Consider the following 27127-nt stretch of genomic DNA (forward strand, 5'->3'; position numbering starts at 1 on the left):
AAGTCATGTCAGACTCTTTGCAGCCTCGTGGACTGCAGCACACCAGGGTTCTCTGTCCTTCACATTTTTTGGAGTTTGCTCAAACTCATGCCCATTGAGTCGGTGATGCCATCCAACCATCTCATCCTCTGTCGCCCCTTCTCCTGCCTTCAATCTTTCCCAGCATGAGGGTCTTTTCCAATGAGCTGGTTCTTTGCATCAGGTGGCCAAAGTACTGGAGTTTCAGCTTCAACATCAGTCCTTCCAATGAATAGTCAGGGTTGATTTCCTTTAGGATTGACTGGTTTGATCTCCTCGCAGTCCAAGGGACTACCAAGAGTCTTCTCCAGTATCACAGTTCAAAAGCATCAATTCTTGGGCACTCAGCCTTCTTTATGGTCCAACTCATATCCATACATGACTACTGGAAAAACCATAGATTTGACTATATGCACCTTTGTTAGTAAAGTGATGTTACTGCTTTTTAATATGCTGCTTAGGTTTGTCATAGTTTTTCTTCCAAGGAGCAAGTATCTTTTAATTTCATGACTGCAGTCACCATCTGCAGTGATTTTGGAGCCCCAGAAAATAAAATCTGTCACTGTTTCCATTGATTCCCCATCTATTGCCAGGAAGTGATGGGACCGGATGCCGTGATCTTCATTTTTTGAATGCGAGTTTCAAGTCAGACTTTTCACTCTCCTTTTTCATCCTAATCAAGAAGCTCTTTAGTTCCTCTTCACTTTCTGCTATTAAGAGTGGTGACATCTGCTTATCTGAGGTTATTTCTCCTGACAATCTTGATTCTACCTTGAGCTTCATCCAGCCCAGCATTTCACATGATGTACTCTGCATATAAGTTAAATAAGCAGAGTGACAATATAGTCTTGACATACTCCTTTCCCAATTTTGAACCAGTCCATTGCTCATGTCCAGTTCTAATTGTTGCTTCTTGACCTGCATACAGATTTCTCAGGAGGCAGGCAAGGTGGTCTGGTATTCCCATCTCTTTAAGAATTTTCCACAATTGGTTGTGACCCACACAGTCAAAGGCTTCCAGCGTAGTCAATGAAGCAGAAGTAGACATTTTTCTGGAATTCCCTTGCTTTTCCTATGATCCAAAGGATGTTGGCAATTTGATCCCTGGTTCTACTGCCTTTTCTAAATCCAGCTTGTACATCTGGAAGTTCTAGTTTCCCGTACTGCTTAAGCCTAGCTTGAAGGATTTTGAGCATTACCTGGCTAGCATGTGAAATGAGTACAATTGTTTGGCACTGCCCTTCCTTGGACCGGAATGAAAACAACTTTTCCAGTCCAGTGGCCACTGCTGAGTTTTTCAAATTTGCTGGCATGTTGCGTGTAGCACTTTAACAGTGTCACCTGTTAGGATGTGAAATAGCTCAGTTGGAATTCCATCACCTCCACTAGCTTTGTTCGTATAATGCTTCTTAAGGCCCACTTGATTTCATACTCCAGGATGTTTGGCTCTAGGTGAGTGACCACACCTTCGTGGTTACCCAGGTCATTAAGACCTTTTTTGTGTAGTTTTGTGCTCTCTAGGCACCTCTTCTTAATCTCTTCTGCTTCTATTAGATCCTTGCTGGTTTTGTCTTTCATTGTGCCCATCTTTGCATGAAATGTTCCCTTGATATCTCCAGTTCTCTTGAAGAGATATCTAGTCTTTCCCATTCTATTATTTTTCCTCTATTTCTTTGCATTGTTCACTTAAGACCTTCTTATCTCTCCTTGCTATTTTCTGGAATTCTGCATTCAGTTGGGTGTTACCTTTCTCATCTCTCCTTTCCTCAGCCTTTTTTTTTTTTTTTTTTTTTGGGAAATGGTTTTGGCCACTGCCTCCTGTACAATGTTACGAACTTTCATCCAGAGTGCTTCAGGCACTCTACCAGATCTAATCCCTTGAATCTATTCATCACCTCCACTGTATAATCATAAAGGATTTGATTTAGCTCATATCTCAGTGGTATTCATTTAACATTTAATAAATGTTGAATGAATCTAAAGTAATTTAACTTTTAAATAAAAACTTTAAAGTCACTATCAATAAACACAATTTCATGTATTTTCATCCTAGTCTTTACTATTCAATTTTATTTATCTTCAACAATGTACAGCAATCAAGTGGATTTGTAGATAACTAATACTTTACTGTATAATGCAGAAACATATATTTGAGAACAAATTAGCATATCCAAGAGAAAGAAGATTACAGCCCACTACTGGAATCTTTCAGGAATCATAATGGTATAGTTAAAACTACCCATTTAAGAATTTCAGCATAAAAGACATATATAAACATTTGACTTTGTACAAAACTGGCCATTTTACGTACTTGACCCAAAGGTATGAACTCCTGTATTAAGGTGTATTCAATTTAACATTTATCTTTGGCATCTATGGGATTTTGTTTCCTTTATGCCAGTAGTTATCAATTTCATTAATGTACTGGGGATCCAGTACAGTCCAAGTAACTTTCATTAGAGTACAGGATGAGAAATTGGGACCAAAATGATTCCAGGTTTATAAGTAAAATTTTTAAGTTCCAAAAAAAAAAAAAAAATCACAGAAAAAAACCTGGAAGAAAACAGTCTGGATTCTATTGGCAGGTAAATTCCATGAAAAGGAGGCAATTTCTGCTCACTGCTTTACTCCTAGTGCCTAGAATAATGCCTGATACACAGAACAGCAGTCCCCAAGCTTTTCGGCACCAGGGATGGAGTGGGGTTGTGGAAGACAATTTTTCCACAGATCAGGGTACAGGGTGGGTGTGGGGACATGGTTTCTGTATGATTCAAAAGTATTACACCGACTGTGCACTTTATTTCTATTGTTATTACATCATCTGCACCTTAGATCATCAGGTATTAGATCCCGGAGGTTGGAGACCCCTGACATAGAAGACACTCACAGCTCTTGAAATGAGGTAAAACATGCATAACATCTCCATTAACCTTAGCAAGGGATAAAAAAACTTCAAGTTACAACATGCACAGAACAGAAGATAAAGTTGTAAAATACTTTTTATTGTAAAAACAGAATCAATAGAGGTTGACAACATAAATGTTATCTCAGAACATTTCCCCTTGGTTCTTGGATTTCCTAGGTTCCTATGTACCACCAAGTCTCCATTAGCACATGTCAGGTTTTATGGTTCTTTTCAGATATGTTTATTGATTATGTGTAAATATTGCTTAGAAACAAAAGTCCATATGATATTAAAACAAACACAATACCTGCTGTGCCTTCCTTTCACATTTCCTACAGGGAGACCTATCTCAGGTGCTTTCACAATTTAAAAGTTAAGTTAGTGCCTTAACCAAACCAAAGAATCCTCTGTCACAAATTATTAAATCAAACCTCTCATGACATTTCCCATACATCCAGATTTAAAGATTTTAAAACAAAATGAATTTAGAATTTAAAACAAACTTCAGGATGATTTTTCATATTTGAAAGACTATTTGCAGCATACAAATGGAGAGAGTAGTGCAAAACACATCAAGTTTTATATGATAAATATACTTTCAACCTAATGGCTGCCTCAAAAGCAAAGAGTGAAAAATTATCCCTTCTCAAAAGCAATCTAGATGGACTCAATAAAGTTCACAATTTAGAAAGATCAACTGCTACTCTATTTCCATAGATTGCAAAATGATTTCAGAAACATATTAAAACATACCATTGTTTTACAAAAATAGAAATATTATTTGGGACTTTACAAAATTTTATAAAATATAACACTATATTTGTAAATTCGAGATAGTTTCACACTGAAATAGAAAATACTTCCACAGATATGAAGTCTATCAAACTTAACTGGTCTGTACTGACCATCCTCCTACATTATTTCTTCCAAATCTTTAACTATTATCTGTGCTCTAGCGTGAGATTTTTTTAAAGAGATTGTTTATATTTCAAGAAATTGTATAAGATTTTTCATTTTTGAAATAATGTTAAAGCAGATGAATTTATACCTAAAAATGTGTCAGTGGAAATAATGCAATGACCATTTGCCCTTGGTAAATTTCAAACCAAACTCCTAAGAATGGCAATTATAATTTGGTACCTATAGAAAGTAAAAATATAATAACAATAGTATTTTATGAAAAAATATTCATACAGAATGAAGGACCTCAAAATTTAGTTACTTGTAGGTGTCAAATGAGAAGCATTTCCTAATTACACCCATCTATAACATTCATTTTATCACCTCAGAAAGCACCAGTGTACTTTTAAAACAAAACTAAAAAGTGAGAAGGTAGGGGCTTATTTCATGCAACAGTGCTATTATGATAAGGCACCACCTGGTATATGAAAAAGTCAAAGTATTTCCAAAACATGTATTTCTGTTACTGGTATCTTAACCTTTAGATAGGATGGTTAGAAAAAAGCTAATAACATAATTCACTAACCACATCTTACTCCTTTCTCCATCATTCTTTGCTTTTAGTTTTTCCATATAACACAACATATAATAAACAACAATGCAGCACATGATATGTTAAACATCTCTTCCCAACCATCCAAGAAAGTAGTCTAGAATTAAAACAAGAAACCAAACATTTGTCTGATATATTTGCAATAGCCTATCCCTGTAGAACAGGGAGCTGGGGGAGGTAAGGAGAGGTTGCGGGGGGAGGGGGATGATAACAGGACCTATTTTCTATAGAGTATACTGAGGCACATAGGTTGAAAATTTCTCACGCAAATTCATGGCAAGAGCAAAATGGAGAGAAAGCTCATAATTTTACATTCCCCCAGAGCTGATTTCTCAGACAGTCACACCCGATTAAATATTTCAAAATATGCCCTTAGTCACTGCTATCATCATCATCATCATCATCAGATACGTCATTTAAAGGCGGCTTCAGTGACTGACTGTAAGAGTCTGATCTAGCAGGCTGGCACGTGGCCATGTCCCCAGTAGAAAGCAGGTCATAGCAGAAGTCACAAATCCGCACAGGCTTAGAGGACTGGCTGGGAAGAAGAAATCTCTTTTCAGAGCAGGGCCCACAGACAACAAAACCACATTTGCGGCAATGGTGACGACGATTAACAGGTGTGAATTTTGCTTTCTGACAACGCATACATACAGTTGCCTCAGAGTCAGGAACCCAGACGGCAGCATGTTCATTACTGGGTGTCTTCCCACTTTTGGAGAGTAAATCAGTGACACATTTATTTATATGATTCATCCATTCTGACTTCTCAGTGGCAGTGGCAGCATAAACTGCAAATGATTTCGTTGGTGTCTTGATCAGCCATCCATTCCTCAAGTCTCCCTCATCTTTGATGGAATCAATTGTGACATTTTCCAGGGGAATAATATGTTGTTTGTTATATTTTTTCTTTTGGATGACAATATTGCCATATACAAGAATATCATTAAATAAGAAAAACTGCCTTGCTTTGGGCTTTTTCCTGCACAACTTAGTCAATACGCCTTCGCCAATAAGAACACGTCCAGGTATAGTTAAGGGTTGGCCAGCTGCTCCAAAACAGTTTTCTACTATATTTATACGTCTAGTATTTGCTTCACTATTTGCCAAGCGATCCACCATCTTTTGCTAATAGCCTTAAAAGAGAGAGAGAGAGAAACTAAATTAGCACATACAAATTATAAATTCATGTAAGTTTTTTAAAATGATACCATCTAAATTTAATCTAACAAATCATACTTTTACCCCAAAGCAAAGTTCTCCAATTGTTTCTAAAATAATCACTAAGCACACCAAAAGAGCTAACATCTCTCGATTTTTATAATCATCAAAAACACTATTCACCACCTCAACATACGTACCAAACTAGTTAAGGTATTTATGAAAGAATAAACTTCCTACAGACATAAAACAACAATTAGGAAATTAATATAAGTCATAAAATTTAATCTCAGAGGTATTAAATAAGAGGGTCAAATATTATATTAATATAAACTAAGAAAAATGACTAATTTTTCCAGTAAGCTCTTACCACTGAGCTATAGCTTAAGTTCTCTCACCTGATTACCAGAATGGTTTCCCAACACATCTCACTGCCTGCGGTCTTGCCCCTTAAATCAATCTTCAGGCAATAATTTCACAAAAGCAAATCTGATCATGCCATTACTCAAAATTACTCCCCTTAACCTATAAAATGCAGAATCTTTAGGATGGCATAAAGCCCTTCATTATCTGGTTCTTGCTTATCTTCCCAGACTCATCCTAAGTCACTCTTTACCTCAAATCCTATGTTCTAAGAAAACCCTATCACTGGCAGTCACTTCAACTACACAGATCATCTCTCATGCTGCTGCATCCTTTACTATTCACTTCCCTGGTAGCTCAGACGGTAAAGCATCTGCCTACAATGCAGGAGACCTGGGTTTGATCCCTGGGTCGGGAAGATCCCCTGGAGAAGGAAATGGCAACCCACTCCAGTATTCTTGCCTGGAAAATCCCATGGATGGAGGATCCTGGTAGGCTACAGTCCGTGGGGTCGCAAAGAGTCGGACACAACTGAGCGACTTCACTTCACTTCACCCCCAGCTAACTCTTCAGTTCAGTTCAGTCACTGAGTCATGTCCGACTCTGCGACCCTATGAATCACAGCACGCCAGGCCTCCCTGTCCATCACTAACTCCCGGAGTTTACTCAAATTCATGCCCATCGAGTCGGTGATGCCATCCAGCCATCTCATCCTCTGTCATCCCCTTATCCTCCTGCCCCCAATCCCTCCCAGCATCAGGGTCTTTTCCAGCGAGTCAACTCTTTGCATGAGATGGTCAAAGTATTGGAGTTTCAGCTTCAGCATCAGTCCTTCCAATGAACACCCAGAACTGATCTCCTTTAGGATGGACTGGTTGGATCTCCTTCAAGTCCAAGGGACTTTCAAGAGTCTTCTCCAACACCACAGTCCAAAAGCATCAATTCTTCGGCACTCAGCTTTCTTCACAGCGTATCCTTCAAAACTCAGTTTAGGTTATCATGCCTACTCCAGGAAGCCTTCCTTAAACTCAGTTAGACTAAACACCTTCCTCTGTGCTCTTCATATTCTCTGTATCTTCTGGACTTACTCTTGTGGAAGGACTGAAATTTGTCTTCTCCATAGGCTGCAATGGAAACTAAAAGGCACAAACCATCTGATATCTACCTTTGAAACTCACGTCTTCTGGCACAGCAAAAGTGCTTAAAAATGTTGACAAGAACATCTTAGCAATATGCAAAACCCACATTAATCTAATTTTAAATGAGCATAGATTTAAGCACTAGATCTAATTTTCCCCCCAATTTTGGGTCCTTATAAAGCCTTCTTGCCTTCCACAAGGGTGGACTCTGCCCTGAAAGTTATTCCCAAGAATTAATGACAATGCATGGCTCCAAACTGTGATGGCCTCTCTTTCTAATTAGGGCAAATCTGCCAGCCAGTTAAAAGTCTACTGTCCTACACACAAGTGCATCACAGAAGAGGAAATAAAAAACAGTAAACATACAAAGAGGCTCAATTCCATTTATAATTAAATAAGCAAATAAAACATTAGGATATTTTTTCATTCAGCAGATTAACGAAATTTTTTAAATTTCTTAGGAAGTAATACTATTAAGGATATAGAGAAACAGTTACCCTCATACACTACAGAAAATATGTGTACCTGTAGATCCAGGTGCTTAAAAGAAAACTGACTTAAGTGCATAAAGATATGTACAGCGATTTTCAATACAGCACTGTAACAGGAAAAAAAAAAGGAAAAGCTCCAAATGTTTAAAAAAAGGAATTGGCTGAACAAATATGCTAAATATCTGTTAAGAATGTGACAGATCTAAATACAGTGATATGGGAAAATGTTCAAGATATTCAGGTGGGGAAAGTTGAACATAATGATCTCATTTTTGTTTCAAATATATACCAAATTTCATCAAATCTAAGATCCTGTTGATTTTTAATATAACAGTCTCATTTTATGTGCTATTGAGAATGAAAAATGTTGCCAATTAAATCATGGTACACTTTTGATTATAAGACATCCCAATTTTAAAGACACAAAATATAGTAAAACCTGTTCATGTTTACAGTCAATGAAATATGATATAAGTGCATAATCACAGACACTAGTTAAATGTATAAAATTAGAAAACTATATATTATAATATCCACAATGGTTATTTAGCTCTGGCAAGTACAATTATGGATAATTTTTCATATTTACATTATAGTCAAACACTCAACGTGTTTGTTAGGCACTGACTTAGGTACAGGAAAAAAAAAATCTAAATAACACAGGCAAGGTCCCCACTCTTCAAAGCTTACCTCCTAGTTGGGGAGGAGGTAAACAGGAAAAGAAAAAACAAAAATCAAGAAAATCTGTGCAGTGGTTTTCACACTTATTTTACTATTTTAACTGTCTCAAACTCCTGTGAAATAACTAGAGAAGTTTTTCTCTCCCAAAGAAGCATCTAGTAATATTAGCTGAAATGTGAGCTGAAGGAGAATCTAAGGCATGAAGAGATTCAGGGAAACAGTCTGGAATAACTACTCACTGGGAGCTCAAGCAAGAGCTGAGCACTGCACATGCATTACTATACTTCCTACCCAGATCAACTTTATGATACAAGATGCACTATTAGCTCCATTTTACAGATGAGCAAACGGACATAAAGGAGTTAAGTACCATGCTCATAGCTGTCACAGAACTGGGGCTCAAAGCTGATTCCTCCGTGCTGTAGCCAATATATTACGGCACACTAACTATTCCTTAAGGCTCCACTGACTCTACAAGAACTAAGAAAGCTACTGCTAGCCTCTGGACTCTCACAGTAAACCCTAAATATACTGAGGATAGAAGAATACTAATTTGAGAAAGGAGAGGTCATCATTATTTATTTGGCCAGTCTTCTGATTTTGCAATGTATGAAGCCTGAATCTCTGTTCATAAATCTTTCTCCCTGTTTAAGAATTATGCAACAAAAGTACAGTTTAGGGCATTAACTGTTACTTGGCTAGAACAAATAGCTTTCAAAGTTTGACAGTGACACTGATATGAAATGTATTTCATATTGCAGTGTTACAAACATATATAATTCAACTATGTATCGTGTATTCTGCTGCTGCTGCTAAGTCGCTTCAGTCCTGTCTGACTCTGTGCAACCCCATAGACGGCAGCCCACCAGGCTCCCCTGTCCCTGGGATTCTCCAGGCAATATGGAGTGGGTTGCTATTTCCTTCTCCAATGCGTGAAAGTGAAGTTGCTCAGTCATGTCTGACTCTGCGACCCCATGGACTGCAGCCCCCCAGACTCCTCCGTCCATGGGATTTTCCAGGCAAGAGTACTGGAATGGGTTGCCATTGCCTTCTCCAAATGTATTCTAGCACCTTCATTTATTTTAATGACAGCTGTAGCCCATTTGATTGACTTCGGTAATGGACTGTGACCTATTAATACATTTGAAAAACAATGAGCACAAAGAACTTAAGACCTTTGGCCTCCCTTCCCTTATCCCTGTCAGTCCTGAAATATTTTCTGACAAGAAAAGGGGAAGCACTGAGCTTGAAAACCCAAGAATATACATACAAAGAAGAGAAGGTTGGCTGGGCGCCACAGGGAGGGACTAAGGATGGGAGACTAGCAAACGGGAAATCAAAATACTACCTTTCGCTGGATAACTGCTAGATACCCCAAGGCAGGTTCTCAATAAACTGGATTTATAAGGCACTAGCCTTTGGCCTAGGCCGAAATAGGACCTCTACCTTCTCCCAGAGTCCAAATTCAAGTCTACCACCTGAGGTGCCCCAAATAGTAAGAACTCTCAAAGAGTTTTGTGAGAGTATCAGAATACAAGGATACTGAAGCTAGCCAAAGAGAGAGCCCCTTGCATGTCTGCAGGAAAAGAAGACAACTATTAATATAAAATGTGGCCCAACTGAACTTTTGTCTACTTTTCTTAGGCAGGAATACCAGTGAATATAGTAAGAGCTGGGAAGAATAAATCTTCTGGCACAGAAGACTTCTTTAGGATAGATTCCAAGAAGTAAAATTACTGGGTCAAAAGGCACCAATGTTCAAAGCACAGGCTACCTTTTACAGAATTTCCATTCTGAAAGGCAATACCAATTTACCAAGTTGCACGATGACCCAACCCATCTTGTCTCACACAGAACATTTTCCTTTAAAAATTTCAGCAGGGTAGATATTTTTAAATGTAGATTTTTTTTATTCATTTCTCTTACTTCTATTTATTATGTTTATCCATTCAAAAACTGTTTACTGAATATTTTCTAAATGCCAGATATTATCCTTTTCCTCTCAGAGCTCACAGTCTAGTGGAGAAGAAAGACAGTAAGTAAGTAAATGAACAGGTGATTCTAAAAGGTCAAATGCAATGAAGGAAATCAGCAATGTGCCAAGATATAGGGAAAAAACTCATTTATTGAATAATTCAAAGACTTCACTGAGGTGGTGCTACACACTGGGTCTTAAAGGATGAGGAGTCAGCTTTACAAAGGAACTAATACTATGAACAAAGGTCCTACAACAGGAAAGAAGAGTACTTTCAATTTAATTGAATGTTTTATTTTATAGCAACCTAGTGAGACTGGCCATTTTCTAATATGTTTACTAATCTGTATTCCTATGTTCATATATTTAGATTATTAACCTGTATATTATACATAAAGGCTATTAACCCATTTATCTCAGTGCTTTTCCTAGTATATTATTCTGCAATTTTGTTTATGGTGTTTGACATAGAGGGAGTTTTTCTTAAGTAGTTATACTTACATATATTTTCCTTTGTGACTTTCCCATGACTCCTAAACTTTTCTTATCCAGATATCAGATGTTCCTATTTAGTATTCTGTTTTATGACATGAATTTTACATTTAATGCTTTTATACACCTGAAATTTATTCTGGCATAGGTAAGAAACCCTTTTTTCTTTAAAATATTCACATTCTAAAGATGCTAACTGCTCCAGAATCACCAAATACTGTGTGACCTCCGGTTTCCACACTTATAAATGAAAATAATAATAGTTGCATCAGGAGAGGATTAAAGGAGATAATGCATAAATAATGTTCAAAGCAAGTAGTCAACATGTGGTAGCTATTATTTATTGCTATTAATAATCCAATCTACTGATTTATGATATTCTATCATATTAAATTTTTATACAGTATTATAACACTACTTCTGGGCTGTCTGGTCTAATCCTTTACTCTGTTTTTAATTCTTTTGTCAGTAACATGCACCTGGTAAAACTAGCCTAGAGTATTTCCCATTACTTGACATTTTACATGTTTTAGCTAATCTCCTCTGATTATTCGTCCAGATGACATCTACTCAGAACAGTGGTTCCCAACTTAGCTGCCTGAAACCACAGGGGAGCTCTAACCTATAGAATACTAGAAAGAATAGTCATCTCAATGTACCATCTGGGTCCAAAATAGTCTTTTTATTTATTTTTAATATATTGTCATTTTACAACTAACTTACAGCAATACAAATAAAGGGATAGTAAAAAAAATTACTTTAAGAACAATCTTTATAAAAATTTAAACACAGCAAATTTCTTATTACATGTTTCTGTTATTGAATGCATACAGAAGCAAAACAATCTGTATGTTTGCAAAGGATAAAAGATGTATCCTTTAAATGCAACTAACTGCTCATAAGTTATCAAGCATGAATCTACAACATTTCCATTTGCTTTTAGGAGTATTGTTTACTAATTAATTCTGAGTCTGAGAAATCATCAAGAAAATCATCAGTTGAAGACTTGCAGTCTGAGATTTCACTAATAATGCTTTATCATCATTATTAAGTCTAAGTGTAGCCTTTTCTTTCCACTTATCTTCTGACTTGTCTAATCACTCTGAAATGTATGGTTTTGTCCTTTTATTGTCATTATGTGGAAAATATAAAATGAAAAAATCTATATTCGCAAATATGTTAAATGAAAGCTTAAAATAAACAGAAAAGACCAAGAAGGATATCTCCAAACTGCTCTTGTATCTTTTTGAAAAATGATGCAATACTTTGGTTAATGTAATAAAAAAACTGAAAAATGGTGCAATGGTGGTGATATATTTTATCACTGTATCATCCTTCTAGGCAATTACTTCTATGTTCTTTTTTTTTGGGGGGGGGGGTGTTAATAATTCCTAATAGTAAAATGCTTCATGTTATAGGGAAAATAAGATCACTAAAATCCTGTACTGTATCTTAGATTTATACATGTCTAATAAGCCTATATGGTAATCACAAGCTATGTTATTTAGTAAGTAAAATTTCCTTTTTGTTTTGGAAATCTCTAAGAAATAATAAAACATATAAATATCAATCATTACAAATAATTAGAACTGATTAAAACAGAAATTCAAAAACCAAAATTGAAACCAATAGACTGATGATAAATATAAAAGGTTAAGAATCATGGTTATCTAGATCTCTCCCCAAGATGTTCTGATTTTATTAGTCTGAGGTATGTGGGGTATGGCCTACACTGATATCCTTTAAAATTCCCCAGGTAATTCTACTGTGCAGCTAAGGTTTAGAGCCATGTTAAATTACAATAAATAAATGAAAAAAAAAAAAATAAACAGACCAAATCCACTGAAATTTTGATGAATTCATATTACAGTCATAAATTAACTTGTCATAGTCAGACGTTAATTTATAATTTAAAATGTTCCTAACAGGTTGATACTATCTCTTCCCAAGATTTTAAATCTTGAGTTAATGGGCCCAGAAATTCTGTAGGTTTCCTATCACAGGATTATTATGTTACTTACATAGATTCCCAGGGACTTCATACTTTTGTTGCTATTTTGAATCTAATCTCTTTTCCACACTGTATTTTCTAATTCATTATAAGAAAAGTACTAATATTTCTGTTAGTTTCTTCCCACATCCAGCCACTTCGGGGAACTCTCCATTCTAACCCCTCCAGTACCCTGGCCTGAGAATCCCATGGACGGAGGAGCCGGGCGGGCTGCAGTCCGGGTCGCACAGAGGACGCGACTGAGCACAGCACAGCACACGCTCTAACAGTTCTCCACGTGACCTCCTCTGTCTTCTCTTCCAGCAAATGGTGTCTGGCAGCCTTAATTCCTAGTTTAAAACAGGAAAAGCATACCGAAAACAAAACAAAGAAATCCTCTTAACCTTTATACAGTCAGCTTTATAAACCAATTTTTAAAAATTAAGCCATCCAAAGTTTCAAAAAAAGTTTTCTTGTAGACAAGAACCATATTTGAATTGTCCAAGTTCCACTCTAGTCTTTTGCTAACCTTGTTTCTAAAGTTAATACGTTCCTCAGTGGAGTGTCTACCACCTGTTAAAAATGAAATACTAGATGAGGCAAAAACTCTCTTAAAAAGAATACTGGTTACAACTGAAAAGCGAGTCCAACTGTCACAGAATACTATGGCCCAGTTCTTCTTACAGAAAACCAATACCTCTTATCTCATCCTTGTGGGTGAGTTTAAAACAAAAAATCATCTAATTAATTTCTTACTTGAATCCAAGACATCTGGTATCAGTGAGAATGAGTATTCATTCAACTGTGCACTGTACCAGAAAAAACAATAAACTATGAACCAAAAGACCTGGATTCTAATCTCAGCTCAGGCACTAAATAAGAAATTTCATACAAACTACCTAACCGCTCTATACCCACCCACACCAGCCACCACCTTGAATAAAATAATCTGCAAAGCCCTTTCTGTCTTTAAAATAATGAACTCTGCTAACAGATAACACTTCTGGTTTACTGCAAGGCTTCGTTGTTTCTGTTTTTTGTTTTTAGTCGCTACGTCATGCCCAACTCTTTTGCGACCCTATGAACTGTAGCCCACCAGGCTCTCTGTCCAAAGGATTTCCCAAGCAAGAATACTGGAGTGGGTTGCCATTTCCTTCCCCAGGAGATCTTCCCAACCCAGGGATTGAACCCACAACTCCTGCACTGGCAGGCAGATTCTTTACCACTGAGCCACCAGGGAAGCCCACTACAAGCCTTACTTGCCTACAAATTATTTTCAATCAAATTTTTGACTGTGTCTTAACATCAATCAACATTTTTAAATCTGTGTTACTGCTGAATTCAGACTACAGCAAATGTAGAAGGAAAAGAAGACACAAACAGGAAAGCAGGGAGCAAAAAGATATTTTCAAAAAGCAGCAACTATCAGAGGTAGATCCTCCTTGGGCAAATGTCTAAGTGTTACAGCAGACTATCCCTCTCCTAATACACCTAAGTCTAATGAACAATTATTCTAAACACCTAAGAAAAGGGCAAAAGGTTTTACTTTCGAAAGTTATATAACTTAGTAAGTATAATAATAATCAGGGAATTCTAGGTAAGACGATCAATAAAATACTAGGATAATAAAGCAAGAAACAGTTGAACATGTTTCAAATTAAATTTGGCATTTTAGTAAAATGTACTTATTCCATCAATAAGAAAAGACAAAGTTTTTCCCTCTCCTTTCCAGTAGGACACCATTTTTTTTTTAATGCATGTTTTTCCATTATACTTTGCTACCTTCAGAAATAAATATTCCATTCATGCGGACTTTACCATGCATTTGGGGAAAGCCACTGAAGACACAAGAAACTTAAAATATATGGTAATAAGTACTAAATATGCTCAAAATAATTATTCAAACACTAACAAGAAGTGAAAAGTAAAGCTATGACTAATTTAGCATCTCAGTAAGGGCAGTTTCAAATAGGTTAGGCATGATAGAAAAACTCACTATGGTATATAAAGAACAACTAAGCCACAGTTGAAGATTTTCTAAAATTAATTTAGAAAACCAGAAGGGTCACATTATGAATTTTTTTAAAAAAAGGTCTTTAGAGAGGGGAAGAATACGACCTCAAGCAAAAACAAGTCTTCAACTTGCATTTAAACCACATCACAGAAGACAACATTAATATTCTTTAACTACAGCTATGATCAGGTAACTCTCTATTCAACAACCAAAGGTTCCCTGGTCAACTAAATCAAATCCAAAATCCTTAATCTAGTATGTAAAGCCCTTAAGTCAAGCCCCAGCCTGCCTATCTTTTCAGTTTTGCCTCTTTCTGTAAGTTCTCTTATAATCAAACCAGACTACCAGTTATTCCCAGGATATGCTCTGGGCTTCCTCCCCTCCACCTGCTACTCTGAAATCTATTCAGTCAATTCAGTAACCTCACTGCCACGTGGTGTTTCACCTGTACCATTTTATGGCACTTACAATTCTATTAAATTTTATAAAAATGTCTATGTCTGCTTAATTTCAACAGATTTGGAGGTTCCTGAAAAAAAAGAACATCATTTCCTACAACTTTGTATTCCCAACAGCGCCTACAAAATTGCTTGCATATACATACCAGCAATGTGCACTGAGCAGTTAAAAGTGGCAGCAACTTCTCAATCTTGGGTTTTATAAAAATCAAAGACATCATTTTTGACATTCATAGTACTAATTTTCACACAAAACAGGAACCACACCCCACACATCAAATGCTTCACTAGGCCCACAGATTTTAAATTTACAGCAAAAGTTCCGGTCTATTTAACTATGGTATCTAATTATGAATTCTAAGTGTTGAGCGTTGAGCATAGCAGATCCTGTTTTTAAAGTCTCAATCTCATGATAATATATAAAAATGATTTCTTCTCTTGCCAAAAAGCACAGCTGTTTAGTTAGCAAATAAAAAATGATGATGTATGCGTATTTTCATCAACAAATTTCACATTAAAAAACTGCATCATGTCAGAAAGTATTTGTACAGGGGCAGCTGTACAGTGCTGACAGCTGTTAAATCATTGTATAATATTTGAAAAATAAAGCTGGTACCCATTATAGCCCTAATAGTAGTTACAATCTCATTACATTCAAGACTTTATGCTTTGTGTTAAAGGGAAAAAAAGAATGAACCAGACACTGGGAATTAAGACGTGTTTCCAAAAAGTTTTAATAAAAAGCACAATGAAATAAATACTATAATTTTAAAAAAGTGGTAAGGAAGAATGTAGCAGTTGAACACTTGAAACAGGCTGTGAAAAAAAAGTTGAACTTCAAAAGACAAAAAAATGATACAGCATAAAGCCCTACAAGTAAAAATGTGTTGTAAAAAAGTTACATGTACTCCACTACCTTGCTTTTAAAATCTGAAGAACTGTAAGGACTCCTAATTTTTAAAATAAAGTGTTTCCCCCGCTCCCCCGGAAAAAAAAAAAATTACATGTACAGCTGCAGAAGACGCAGTATAGGAGTTATTCAGCAGAAAAAGTTATTTAGTGGGAAAATAGTGGAGAAAAACAAGTGAGAGATCTTGTTGATTCCTGAGGGTTCTTTTCAAAGCTTCAGGAATAAGTGGCCTGATTTGATCTGGATTCTTCTAAGATAACTGTGGAAACAATGAAAAGACTTCAGAAGGGAGAGACTGAAAGCAGGACCCAGTTGAAAAATTACAAAAGGGGAAAGTTGAGGCGAGTCTGAAGTTTGCAACAAGAAAAGGAAAAACTGGTAAGGTTCAGGACTGCCATAACTAATTAGATGTGGAAGAGTAAAACTGAAATTAAATCCCTGGGTTCTTAGTGTAAGCAATATGGAAGCTAGTAAAATCAGTAATTTTCAATGAATTTCAAGTAAAAAAACATTTAGTGATCACTTTGTACAAAGGTAGAGGTACTCAAAACTCCCAATTTTTGTGAAGAAAGACAGTCACCAAGCTTACATACACAGATATATGTAATTCATTGTTACACATTAGGGTATGTTTCCAAAGGAAAGAGGATGATGGGAGAAACTGATAAGGAAGGAAACAAAATAACAAAGTGTTTGGTAGCATACAATGTGCTATGAACTGAGGAATATGATTACCTCAAATCTGTGCACTCAAAGTCTAAAGGAGCAGAGGAAAAACCAAAACATAAAATTTTTTTAATTAAAAAAATAAAAAGAGTGATGAAACCTCAGGCCAAAGATTATGGTTGGCTTTGATGGTATAGTAACTTTGATCAGGGGGAATATTTAGAAACTCTTAAATGACTAGAAATTCAAGCTAGGCCTTAGAGTAAAAGTCAAACTATTTAGGGGAAAGGGAGAGAGAAAGATGATGATGGTGTTCAAATAAAATAAGGAAATAACTGAGCCCAGGCTGGAAGAAGCAGGGTCTGGGGAAAGTATAGCAGTAAAGTAGAAATCTGGCAAGATAGTGAAGAGCCAAAATACAAAGGAAAAGTAAGCATCAGACTGACTAACTTAGGCTTTACTATACAAGCAATGGGAAGACTACGGTTTTTAACTAGGAAAATATTAATAAATACGCAGAGGCAGAATACAGGATGAGACGACCAAAGAAGCAATACTGAAGGGAAAAAAAGAAAAAAGCAGGGGTATATTACAACATTCTCTAAATGAGAGGTAACAAGTCTAAGCCACAAATTTGACACCAGAAATAAAAAGGGGAAGATAGAAGTAAGAGAGATTACTGAGGTAAGGCAGAAAGGATTTAGCAACCAAGTGAATGTGTTTGAAACTGAATGTAAGATAACTTGTTTTACAGCATTTAATGTTTAAGCATAAGCCATTGGGCAGGTCAGATGCTAGCTTTGTTCCAGGAGGGAGAAGAAATCATTCTGGGATATACTTATCTTGAAGTACCTTCAGGGTATCCATCATACAAACATCTATCAGACAACAGAAACACCAAGAAAAGCAGGAACCTCCAGGACATAGAGAGATGTGAAGAGATGACTGTTGTTGCTGTGACTGAGAGGAGAGGGCAGAGGACCAACCTTTGGGGAACGCCTAATTTAAAAAGCAGGAGAAGAAGCAAGAGAAGGAGACAAGAGAGCACAAAGCACCTTTTCAACATGCTTTCACACGTCCCCCAAGTCTCAGAGACTAAATCAGCTTGTGCCAAAAGGCCACAATATGCACTAAACGTGGTGGGAAAAAAATCAAGGACTAAAAGTAAGATATAGTAATATTTCAGAGAGCAGAGTTCTTTGATTCTGGAATTTTTAACCACAGAAGTTTATCCTGAAAAATAAAACTCTTGGGAGTGGTAGTAGGGGGCTGTAAAACAAATTCTTCCCTGTGGCATCAACTCTAATAGCGATAAACAGAACCTAAATTTCTAGCCCTAGAAAGGAATGGCTAAATATAACATTTAAAAAGCCAAATATCAGGACTTGCCTGGCGGTCCAGTGGCTAAGAATCCAAACTAAGATATCTCATGCCGTGGAGCAACAAAGCCTGGGCACTGTAACTACTGCGCCTGCACCGCCACAGCGAAGCTCCCTGCATGCCGCAGCTGAGACCTGATGCAGCCAAACAAATTTTTTTAAAAAGCCAAATATCATAAAAGAAAACATTTTACTACATAAACATATTAAACTTCAACACTGGTGGGAGGGGAATTAAAGTTAAAGAAAAACTGTTGTACAATGTGGCAAAGGATCACATTTTTAATATATAAAGGGCTCCCATAAATCATGAGATAAAAGGAAAATATTTCCCCTCAAAATGGGTAAGATACAAATGGCAATTTCCAAAGGAACAAATGAAGTGAAAGTGAAAAGTGAAAGTCACTTAGTCATGTCCAACTCTTTGGGACCCCATGGGCTATACAGAACATGGAATTCTCCAGGCCAGAATACTGGAGTGGGTAGTCTTTCCCTTTTCCAGGGGATCGTCCCAACTTGGACTGAACCCAGGTCTCCCGCATTGCAGGTAGATTCTTTACCATCTGAGCTATCAGGGAACAAATGAAAACAACCAGTAAATGGAAAAAAACATTGGCTCTAAGTGCAAATCAATGAAATAAAAATTTAAATGATGTATTATTCACCTAAGATGTGGAGAAAATGAGCATGCATAGCCTTCAGAGTATATACTGGAAGAGCTTTTCAAAATGCCATTTCTGGCAATGTAAGCACTTTAAAAAGTTTCTACAATTCTACCTCCAAGAATAAATGCAAAAAATAATTAGACCAGTGTACAAAATTGTTTACATGAAGACGTTCACTGTAGCTTTGTCTATAATGCTGAAAACTCAGAAACAACCTAAACATTCAACAAAAAAAATTATGGCATATCCATACAATGGATTTTTAAATAGCTCTTCAGAGAACACAGATTAATATTTAACATGGAAAATTGCTAAATAAGGCAGTTTATGAAATAAAAGCTTCTAAACAGCACATACAATATAAATCTTTTTCTTTAAAGTCTGGAAAAACACCCACCAAAAATTCAGTACTGGTTATCTCTAAGTATTGATACTAGGGTGAAATATTTTGACACTGCCTAATTATTTTATATTGAACATATTCTCATAAACAAAGAAATCGGTTTTAAATTAAAATATAAAGAATATTTAGAAAAATATAATGATGAACACAAAATTATAATTAGGGGCTTCCCTGGTCGCTCAGTAGGTAAAGAATCCACCTGCCAGTGCAGAAGAAGAAAACAAGTTTTTTTTTCCTTCAACTACTGTTTAAACAAAACAAGTATAAAGAATTAAATGGAAATGTAAAGAAAAAGAAAGATGAAAGAGTTGATGCAAAGAAGAAAACAGAAAATTCACATCACAAAATCCATAGAAGGAAGCAAGGTCATCTGTTAAGGAGTCAAGTGTTTCATGACTGGGTTTAGCAACCTGAGTTAGGAGTGAAAAGGCAGTAAAGAAAAGTCAACTTTGGGATGAAAAAGATCAGAAATGAACACAGGCAGCTGGAAAACAAATATTTAACAGCCATGATAGATGTGCTTTTTTTCGGGGGTGCTGCTGCTGCTGCTGCTAAATCACTTCAGTCGTGTCTGACTCTGTGCAACCCCATAGACGGCAGCCCACCAGGCTCCTCCGTGCCTGGGATTCTCCAGGCCAAGAACACTGGAGTGGGTTATGGCAACCTACTCGAGTACTCTTGCCTGGAGAATCCCAGGGATGGAGGAGCCTGGTAGGCTACAGTCCATGGGGTCTCGAAAAGTCGGGCATAACTGAGCGACTTCACTTTCGGGGGTGCTAGGCAGGGAGAAAAGAAAAAGTAAAAGGTGTTATTTACAAGTTGAGAATTGACCAGTAACATAAGGTCAAGGAGAGAAGGACTATGTGGTACTAGTGGGTTCATAGTATATGAACTACAGAATTCAAGATTGGCAAAAGGGAAGAAAACTAACAGCCTGGGAAGGATTGCAGGTGACCAGAAGGACAAAAAGTTGGTTCACTGGATAGGATGGAAAATACAAAGACAGACCCTTGAATGACAATCTCTGGTCACAGTTTAAGACCTGAGGTCTAAATGATGACAAGGTTAAAGAACACAGTCATTCATGCAGGTCATTAATGTAAAGTGGAGATTAAGGTCACTGAACTTGGTGAACTGTAGATCTGAATGTGGTCTTTCTGGCCTGAAATAAAGGTAACTATTACTTTAATCTTTGTGCACTTCACTTTCCTCCAAATTCATTCTTTCTAACCTGACAGGAATTTGGCTGGTACTTAACCTCTCTCTGCACTTTATTCAACCACAAAATGAAGAGAATAAGGAGATGAGAGACTGAATTAAATGAATGGTTCTCAACCCTGACTGCACATTAAAACAAAGAGACAAACAAAAAAACTGGCAAAGCTACCTATACTTTGATTCCAAAGCCAGTGATTGTGATTAATTGTTGAAGGGTGGGGTTCAGGAATCAAGTATTTTTTAAGAAGTTACTCAGGGAACTCTAATGAGCAGCCAAAGTTGAGAACTGAACCACGTATTTCTAAAGGTTCCTTCCCTTTTAAAACTTTGCTCACTGCCACTGTGCTCATTTGCTGATTAACCTATTGAACATCCTGCACCAAGCACTTCACAAACATCTTAGTAAACACTGGGAGGCAAATGTTTCTGTGTCAGTTTACAAATAAGTTCAGTGAAGGTTAAAGAAATGAAGTGACCTGTTCAAGATTCAAGAGTCACAAGCTAGAATGGAGCCCAGCTAGAATTGAGGTTTGATTTGATTTTGCTCCAATCCATCCTACATGTAACTTGCTTTCTCTAGCACTCACAGCAATTACTTGAATGCCTTCTGTTCTCTTCCCAGGACCCCCTCTCCTCCCACCCCCAAGCAAAGCACAAAGTTTGTGATTTACAAGTTGACTGGAGAGAAAATTATGGGAACAAGGAATTAACCCCAAATTTTACAGTAATTTCATTACAGAATTACAGACCACCACCTAGGGAGGGTTTGCAATTTAAAACAGCACTATGAGAGTGTATTACGGAGTGCATTTTATTCACTTAAGCCAACATACACCTTGTTATTAAACACACAGCTGGTGTACAAAGCTGGTTTTCAAAAATAAATTTATCAACAGAAATGCAATTTTTATGTTTTCCAATAAGCAAGATGTTCTGAAACAAAATTCTAAGACAATTCTAGCAAAACAGTAAGTGACAAGAGAAATGAAGAGTGTTCTATCAAATAACTTAAATGTATAAACATGATCTTCAAATTTTTAAGGCATTAACTATTTCTATCCAGTGCAAACATTAAACACAGTTGCACTTTAAAAGTATGATTACTATCTTTTTTGCTGACCCACTGCTGCTGCTTCTTTGTTGATTATACTTCAGTACATTATCTACTTGGAAATTTCATAAACATTCAGGTTCTGTACCCCTAGTCCAAATTTAGTTGAGTTACAAAGATAAAATCTCAAAAAGAAAAAAAAAGGCAATTAGAAAAGGTCTAACTACTTTCACTCTTGGAAAGTGCAATTTAACAAGAAATTCATGAAGTATATTTATAAAAGTGTATGTGTATTCATCCATTCAAACCTTTCATGAGCATCATGTTCTCAGCACCCTGAGGAGGAAGAGGCAAGTCAGAGCTCATGTAACGCTTGCTGTTGAGGAAGTGCCATGGCAGAAAAATGTAATATTTACTGGAATTCATCTGGACAGATAAGTGATTTATTCTTGGGGAGAAAAGGGGGTGGGATAAGGAGAACTGTGCAAATAAGCTTTAAAGAGCACAGGTTGTGTATTTTTAAGAGAAAAAATTTCAGTATATAAAACCTTGGAAATGAGGGAAATTCCTAGGAAACACACACACACTCACTAAGGAACTCAATTAAAATCAGAAAGAGCAGGTAGGACAGAGAAAACAAAGTGGGCAGAAACTGCTCCACGGGAATGAGTTAAGTATCCTGCAAAGGTATACGATAAGAAAAATGAGAAGGCTTCAGTCATAAGACCTCAGTTAAACACCAACTTGTCCGCTAGATTTGTGACATTAGTTAAATCACCGCAATTTTAGGTAACTTTTCATCCAGAAAAACACATATGTATAATGGCAATCACCTGACAATGAAAAAAAACAAAACAAAAACTAAGAATATTAGCAATCAAACCTGAGCAGAAGTTATATTTTTACCTACAGATTAAGAAGAGAAATTCTCCAAGACACTTTGAAGGATTTATCTTCTTTGTGATTAAGAGTGCTCTCAGTACAATTAATAAATTTGGAAGCCCAGATGCCTCTATTAAAACTAGTAATTGACATCCATTTACTTGGGTGATTCAAGCTGAATCTTTTTTGCTGCCTTGGTCAAGGCACCAGTTTTATTTTTTGAGGCGATTACATGTGCTTTCCACATAAGTAACTTAATACCATCCAACGCTTAATTCACCTCCAACGCTGCGAGGACCGAAGAGATTAAAAACAGAAGCCTTCGTTAATACTGAATTAACCCGAGGACCCCATGAGCTACCAGAGTACAGAAAAATGTAAATACTCAGAACACGGGAGGCATGCACCCTTAAGGAACCAAACGAGGGGGAAAACTTTACAATGTCAAGATCACTTCACCTTATTCTTAAGGGAACAACACATGCCTTTTGGTGATCGGTCTTGGCTTTCTTCGCTGAAGTTCTTCAGTAACGCACTAAAAAAACAACAAACCTTGAGTCTATGAATTACAGAGACGGGCTTGGTTATCTGTAACCTTCATACTACCCGTTCTTTTCACCGCACACTCGCAAGTTACTATTACAACTTAGTAAGAGCGCACAGTGGGTATTCAAGCCGCACGAACAGCAAGCTCTCGGCATCAAACACAAGTTTTAAAGAAAAACTTTGGCATACGACTTTAAAAGACTCCAAGTAAGTAAGGCGTCAGAGCCAGCCCTTCTATCAGGGCAAATTGTGCGGTGCCTTTTTTTTTTTGCCTCAAATCACACAAAAAGACACTGTTCAAGTTACAAGTTCCCTGATGCCCAGACCCTGCAAACTTTCTGGACAGAAAGGCGCTGGCACCCCAAGACGCCAGTGGCCACGACGGACACCCAAGTCTTCACGCCCTCACAACTTCTCGCCGGACCTCGGGGTCCCCCTCCCCGCGGGCCGGACGAGCACCCGCGCGGCCCTCCCTGCGGCCCGCGAGCCCTCCGGCGGACGGCCGCGGCCCCCTCAGGGCGCGGGGAGCCGCCCGGGAGCGCCCCGTTTCTCACAGACCCCAACATGGCGTCGACCGCCGCCGCTGCCGCCGCCGCCGCCCGAAACGACGACACCTCCCCGCGCCGCCGACGGCCCGGGGACCGCGGGGGGGAAGCGCCCGGAAAGTTTCGCTTCTCTTCTCCCGGCCCGCCGGGGGGCCGCCCGACGACCAAGCCCGGGCTTCACCTACCCAGCCGGGCGCGGACGGCCGCAGCGGCGAAGGTCCGACTTCTCCTCGTCCCGGGCGCCGCGCACGGACCCTCCTTGCTTCCCCGCCCCAGCTTCGCAGGGTGTGCTGCCAGCGGCCCCGCGCAGCCGGCGCGATCCGGACGCCGCGGGCGGGCGTTGCAGACGCTCGCAGGTGACCCTCCCGCCCCTCCAGTAGAAGCCCACAACGGCCGCCGGGGCTGGCCTCTCCCCTGCGCGCCCGCGCAGAAGCGCGCCGCCACCCACACGCCGGGCGCGGGCGCGGGCGCGAGCACACCCCCAGCGCTCGCTCCCCGCCCTTTCTGGCCTGCTCCCTCGCCCCGCCCGGGCAGTCCCGCGCGCCGGGCCCGAGGGGGCGGGGCCAGCGCGGAGGCTACACCCGCCTGGGCGGCTGGGGCTCGGGATTGGCTCCTCTGCTCGGAGTCGAGGGCGCGCGCCCTGACGCGGATTGGCTGCACGTGAGACGTCTTTTACCTGGGCTGCGGGGTGCAGCCGAGCCCTCGGAAAGGACGGTTCACCTCCTCGTGAACTGCTTAACGACGCTATAAAAATGGAAGGATGGCTAGGCCCCTTTCCCGTCACCCCGAACGGGCCTTTGCGGGGAATTCAGGAACTTTCCGCAACCGGGAAATGAAAGCTTTGGATTTAGCTGCCCAAGGCATCCGGGTAGACATCTGTTTGCTACATCCCCGAAGCGCGGCCGTTCCTGCCCCCTCACGTGTTCCATCCACTTGCTCGCCCTGAAAATCCTACCGCTTGAAACACATACCCCACATATTCCGCACAGCCTTTTAAGTGATGCCCTTATTCCCTGACTTAGAATTCTGGTCTTTCCCAAAATTTTCTGTGACACCACAAACGTGCTTCACACTCTTGGGAAACAGTGATGATGGGTATACAGTATATAAGGTCGAACGTGCCCTTCATTTATACCACAACTAAGTGCGCTGGTGGGTCCGTGGAGATGTAAAAGATGCCTAAGGTACACAAGAACTGGGGGCCTGGTGGCGGGGGGGTTGGGGGGGGGGGGTGGGGGGGAGACTGCTTATTCACTTCAAACAAGAAGTGAATAGGCAGAAATTAGATTTGAGTAAATTTTATCTTTCCCGTTGATCAAGATTTTGAAAAAATACCTTTTTCTTTTATATTTTTCTTTTTTTTATTGTTTTCTTCATTTTTTTTTTTTCTTTTCTTTTAAATAGTAACTTTTTTTTTTTTTAACCTTTGATTGTTGTTGAATCGGAGCCATCAGAACCCACACACATAAAAGAGCACCTACCTAGGGAACATAAAGCAGGTCTTGGTTCCAACCAGCTTTCTTTTGGTCTGGGATCTGCCCTCTCCAGATCTTCCACGTCCCCTCCTCTTCTGTTTGAATATATCAGAAACAATTTTTTTTTTAAAGAATTGGTGACTAGAACAAAACTGGAAAGGATGAGTTTTTTAAATAGGAAAACAGGAAATCACCATCACAGAAACCTTTACAAGTGTTAGTCTGTAAACAAGTACTAATATTCCTAGAACTCTCATCTCAACCATCACCATACCCCAAATTCATTTAACCTCATTCCCCCTCTGCATACAGAACAGCCTCTGTCAGTGGAAAGAAGGATGGACTTACCTCCAAAATCCCTTTAAATTTTGAGGTTAGGAATCGCTATGTTTGATCAGTTGTCTAAGGTCTAGTCTAAAGTGATAGGAAACATTTTTGATCACTCACCTATTAGTAAAAATGTTTGCCCTCTCTCACCTCCCATTATACTTATTTAGCTTACCATAAATATGGGGACTTTCCTTCTGGCTAAGTGGTAGACTCTGCCTGTCAATACAGGAGACATGGGTTCAATCTCTGAGTCAGAAAGATTCCCGGGAGAAGGAAATGGCAACCCACTCCAGTATTCTTGCCTGGGAAATTCCATGGACAGGGAAGTCTGGTGGGCTACAGTCCATGGGGTTGCAAAAGTCACATGACTTTGTGAGTAAACAACAACAAAAGGCATGGACTTAGCAGCCAAAAGGACTAATCAAAGTTTGGCTTTGCCACCAGCTACACAGTATCAAAAGGCAAAAAGATACGACACAGGAAGATGAGCCCCCCAAATTGGTATGTGCCCAATATGCTACTGGGGAAGAGCAGAGAAATAGCTCCAGAAAGAATGAAGGGGCTGGGCCAAAGCAGAAATGACGCTCAGATGTGAATTCGTATGGTGGTGAAAGTAAGGTCCAATGTTGTAAAGAACACTATGGCATAGGAACCTGGAATGTTAGGTCCGTGAATCAAGGTAAGTTGGATGTGGTCAAGCAGGAGATGGCAAGAGTGAACATCAATATTTTAGGAATCAGTGAATTAAAATAGATGGGAATGAGCAGATTTAATTCAGATGAGCATTATATCTACTGCTGTGGGCAGGAATCCCTTAGAAGAAATGGAATAGCCCTCATAATTAACAAAAAGAGTCCAAAATGCAGTACGTCAAGAAGCAACAGTTAGAACCAGATATGGAATGAACTGGTTCCAACTTGGGAAAGGAGTGTGTCAAGGCTGTTATTGTCACCCTGCTTATTTAACTTATATGCATAGTACATCATGTGAAATGCCAAGCTGGATGACTCACAAGTTGAAATCAAGATTGCCAGGAGAAATACCAACAACTTCAGGTATGCAGATGTCACCATTCCAATGGCAGAAAGCAAAGAGGAACTAAAGAGCTTCTTGATGAGGGTGAAAGAGGAGAGTGGAAAAGCTAGTTTGAAATTCAACATTCAAAAAACCAAGATTATGGCATCCAGTCCCATCACTTAACAGCAAATAGGAAAAAAATGGAAACAGTGACAGCTTTTATTCTCTTGGGATCCAAAATCACTGCAGACAGTGACTGAAGCTTAATGAAATTAAGACCCTTGCTCTTTGGAAGAAAAGCTATGACAAACCTAGACAGCATATTAAAAAGCTGAGACATCACTTTACTGACAAAGTTCCATCTAGTCAAAGCAATGGTTTTTCCAGTAGTCATGTATGGATGTGAGAGTTGTACCATAAAGAAAGCTGAGAACCGAAGAATTGATGCTTTCAAACTGTGGTGCTGGAGAACTCTTGAGAGTCCCTTGGACTGCAAGGAGATCCAACCAGTCCATCTTAAAGGAAATCAGTCCTGAATATTCATTGGAAGGACTGATGCTGAAGCTCCAATACTTTGGCCACTTGATTCAAAGAGCCAACTCATTGGAGAAGATCCTGATGCTGGGAAAGATTGAGGGCAGAAGGAGAAGGGGACGGCAGAGGATGAGATGTTTGGACGGTTATCACCGACTCAATGGACATGAGTTTGAGCAAGCTCTGGGAGATGGGAGACAGGGAAGCCTGGCATGCTGCAGTCCATGGGGTTGCAGAGTCAGACACGAACAGCGACTGAATAATAATCTGTGTCCTTGGCCACACCCAAATTTTGCCTTAGTTTCT

The 27127-nt window shown here is 38.8% G+C and overlaps 1 protein-coding gene across 4 annotated transcripts; it reads right to left on the bottom strand.

Moving 5' to 3' along the window:
- Positions 1-2999: 2999 nt before the first annotated feature.
- On the bottom strand, positions 3000-23883 carry PLEKHF2 (pleckstrin homology and FYVE domain containing 2). 4 transcript variants are annotated; one of them, XM_061123732.1, is made up of 3 exons: positions 23651-23883; positions 22860-22909; positions 3000-5572 (listed from the first exon to the last, which is right to left on the bottom strand). In XM_061123732.1, the coding sequence occupies exon 3, from the start codon at positions 5556-5558 to the stop codon at positions 4809-4811; it is 750 nt and encodes a 249-aa protein (XP_060979715.1). In that variant the 5' UTR covers positions 5559-5572; positions 22860-22909; positions 23651-23883; the 3' UTR covers positions 3000-4808. The 4 variants fall into 4 exon arrangements, with proteins under 4 accessions (XP_060979715.1, XP_060979714.1, XP_060979713.1 ...); XM_061123731.1 differs by having other exon boundaries at positions 22834-22909; XM_061123730.1 differs by lacking the exon at positions 22860-22909 and having other exon boundaries at positions 23651-23882.
- Between the last annotated feature and the right edge of the window lie 3244 nt (positions 23884-27127).

Source organism: Dama dama, chromosome 21, assembly GCF_033118175.1.
Source record: "Dama dama isolate Ldn47 chromosome 21, ASM3311817v1, whole genome shotgun sequence".
Lineage (NCBI taxonomy): Eukaryota > Metazoa > Chordata > Mammalia > Artiodactyla > Cervidae > Dama > Dama dama.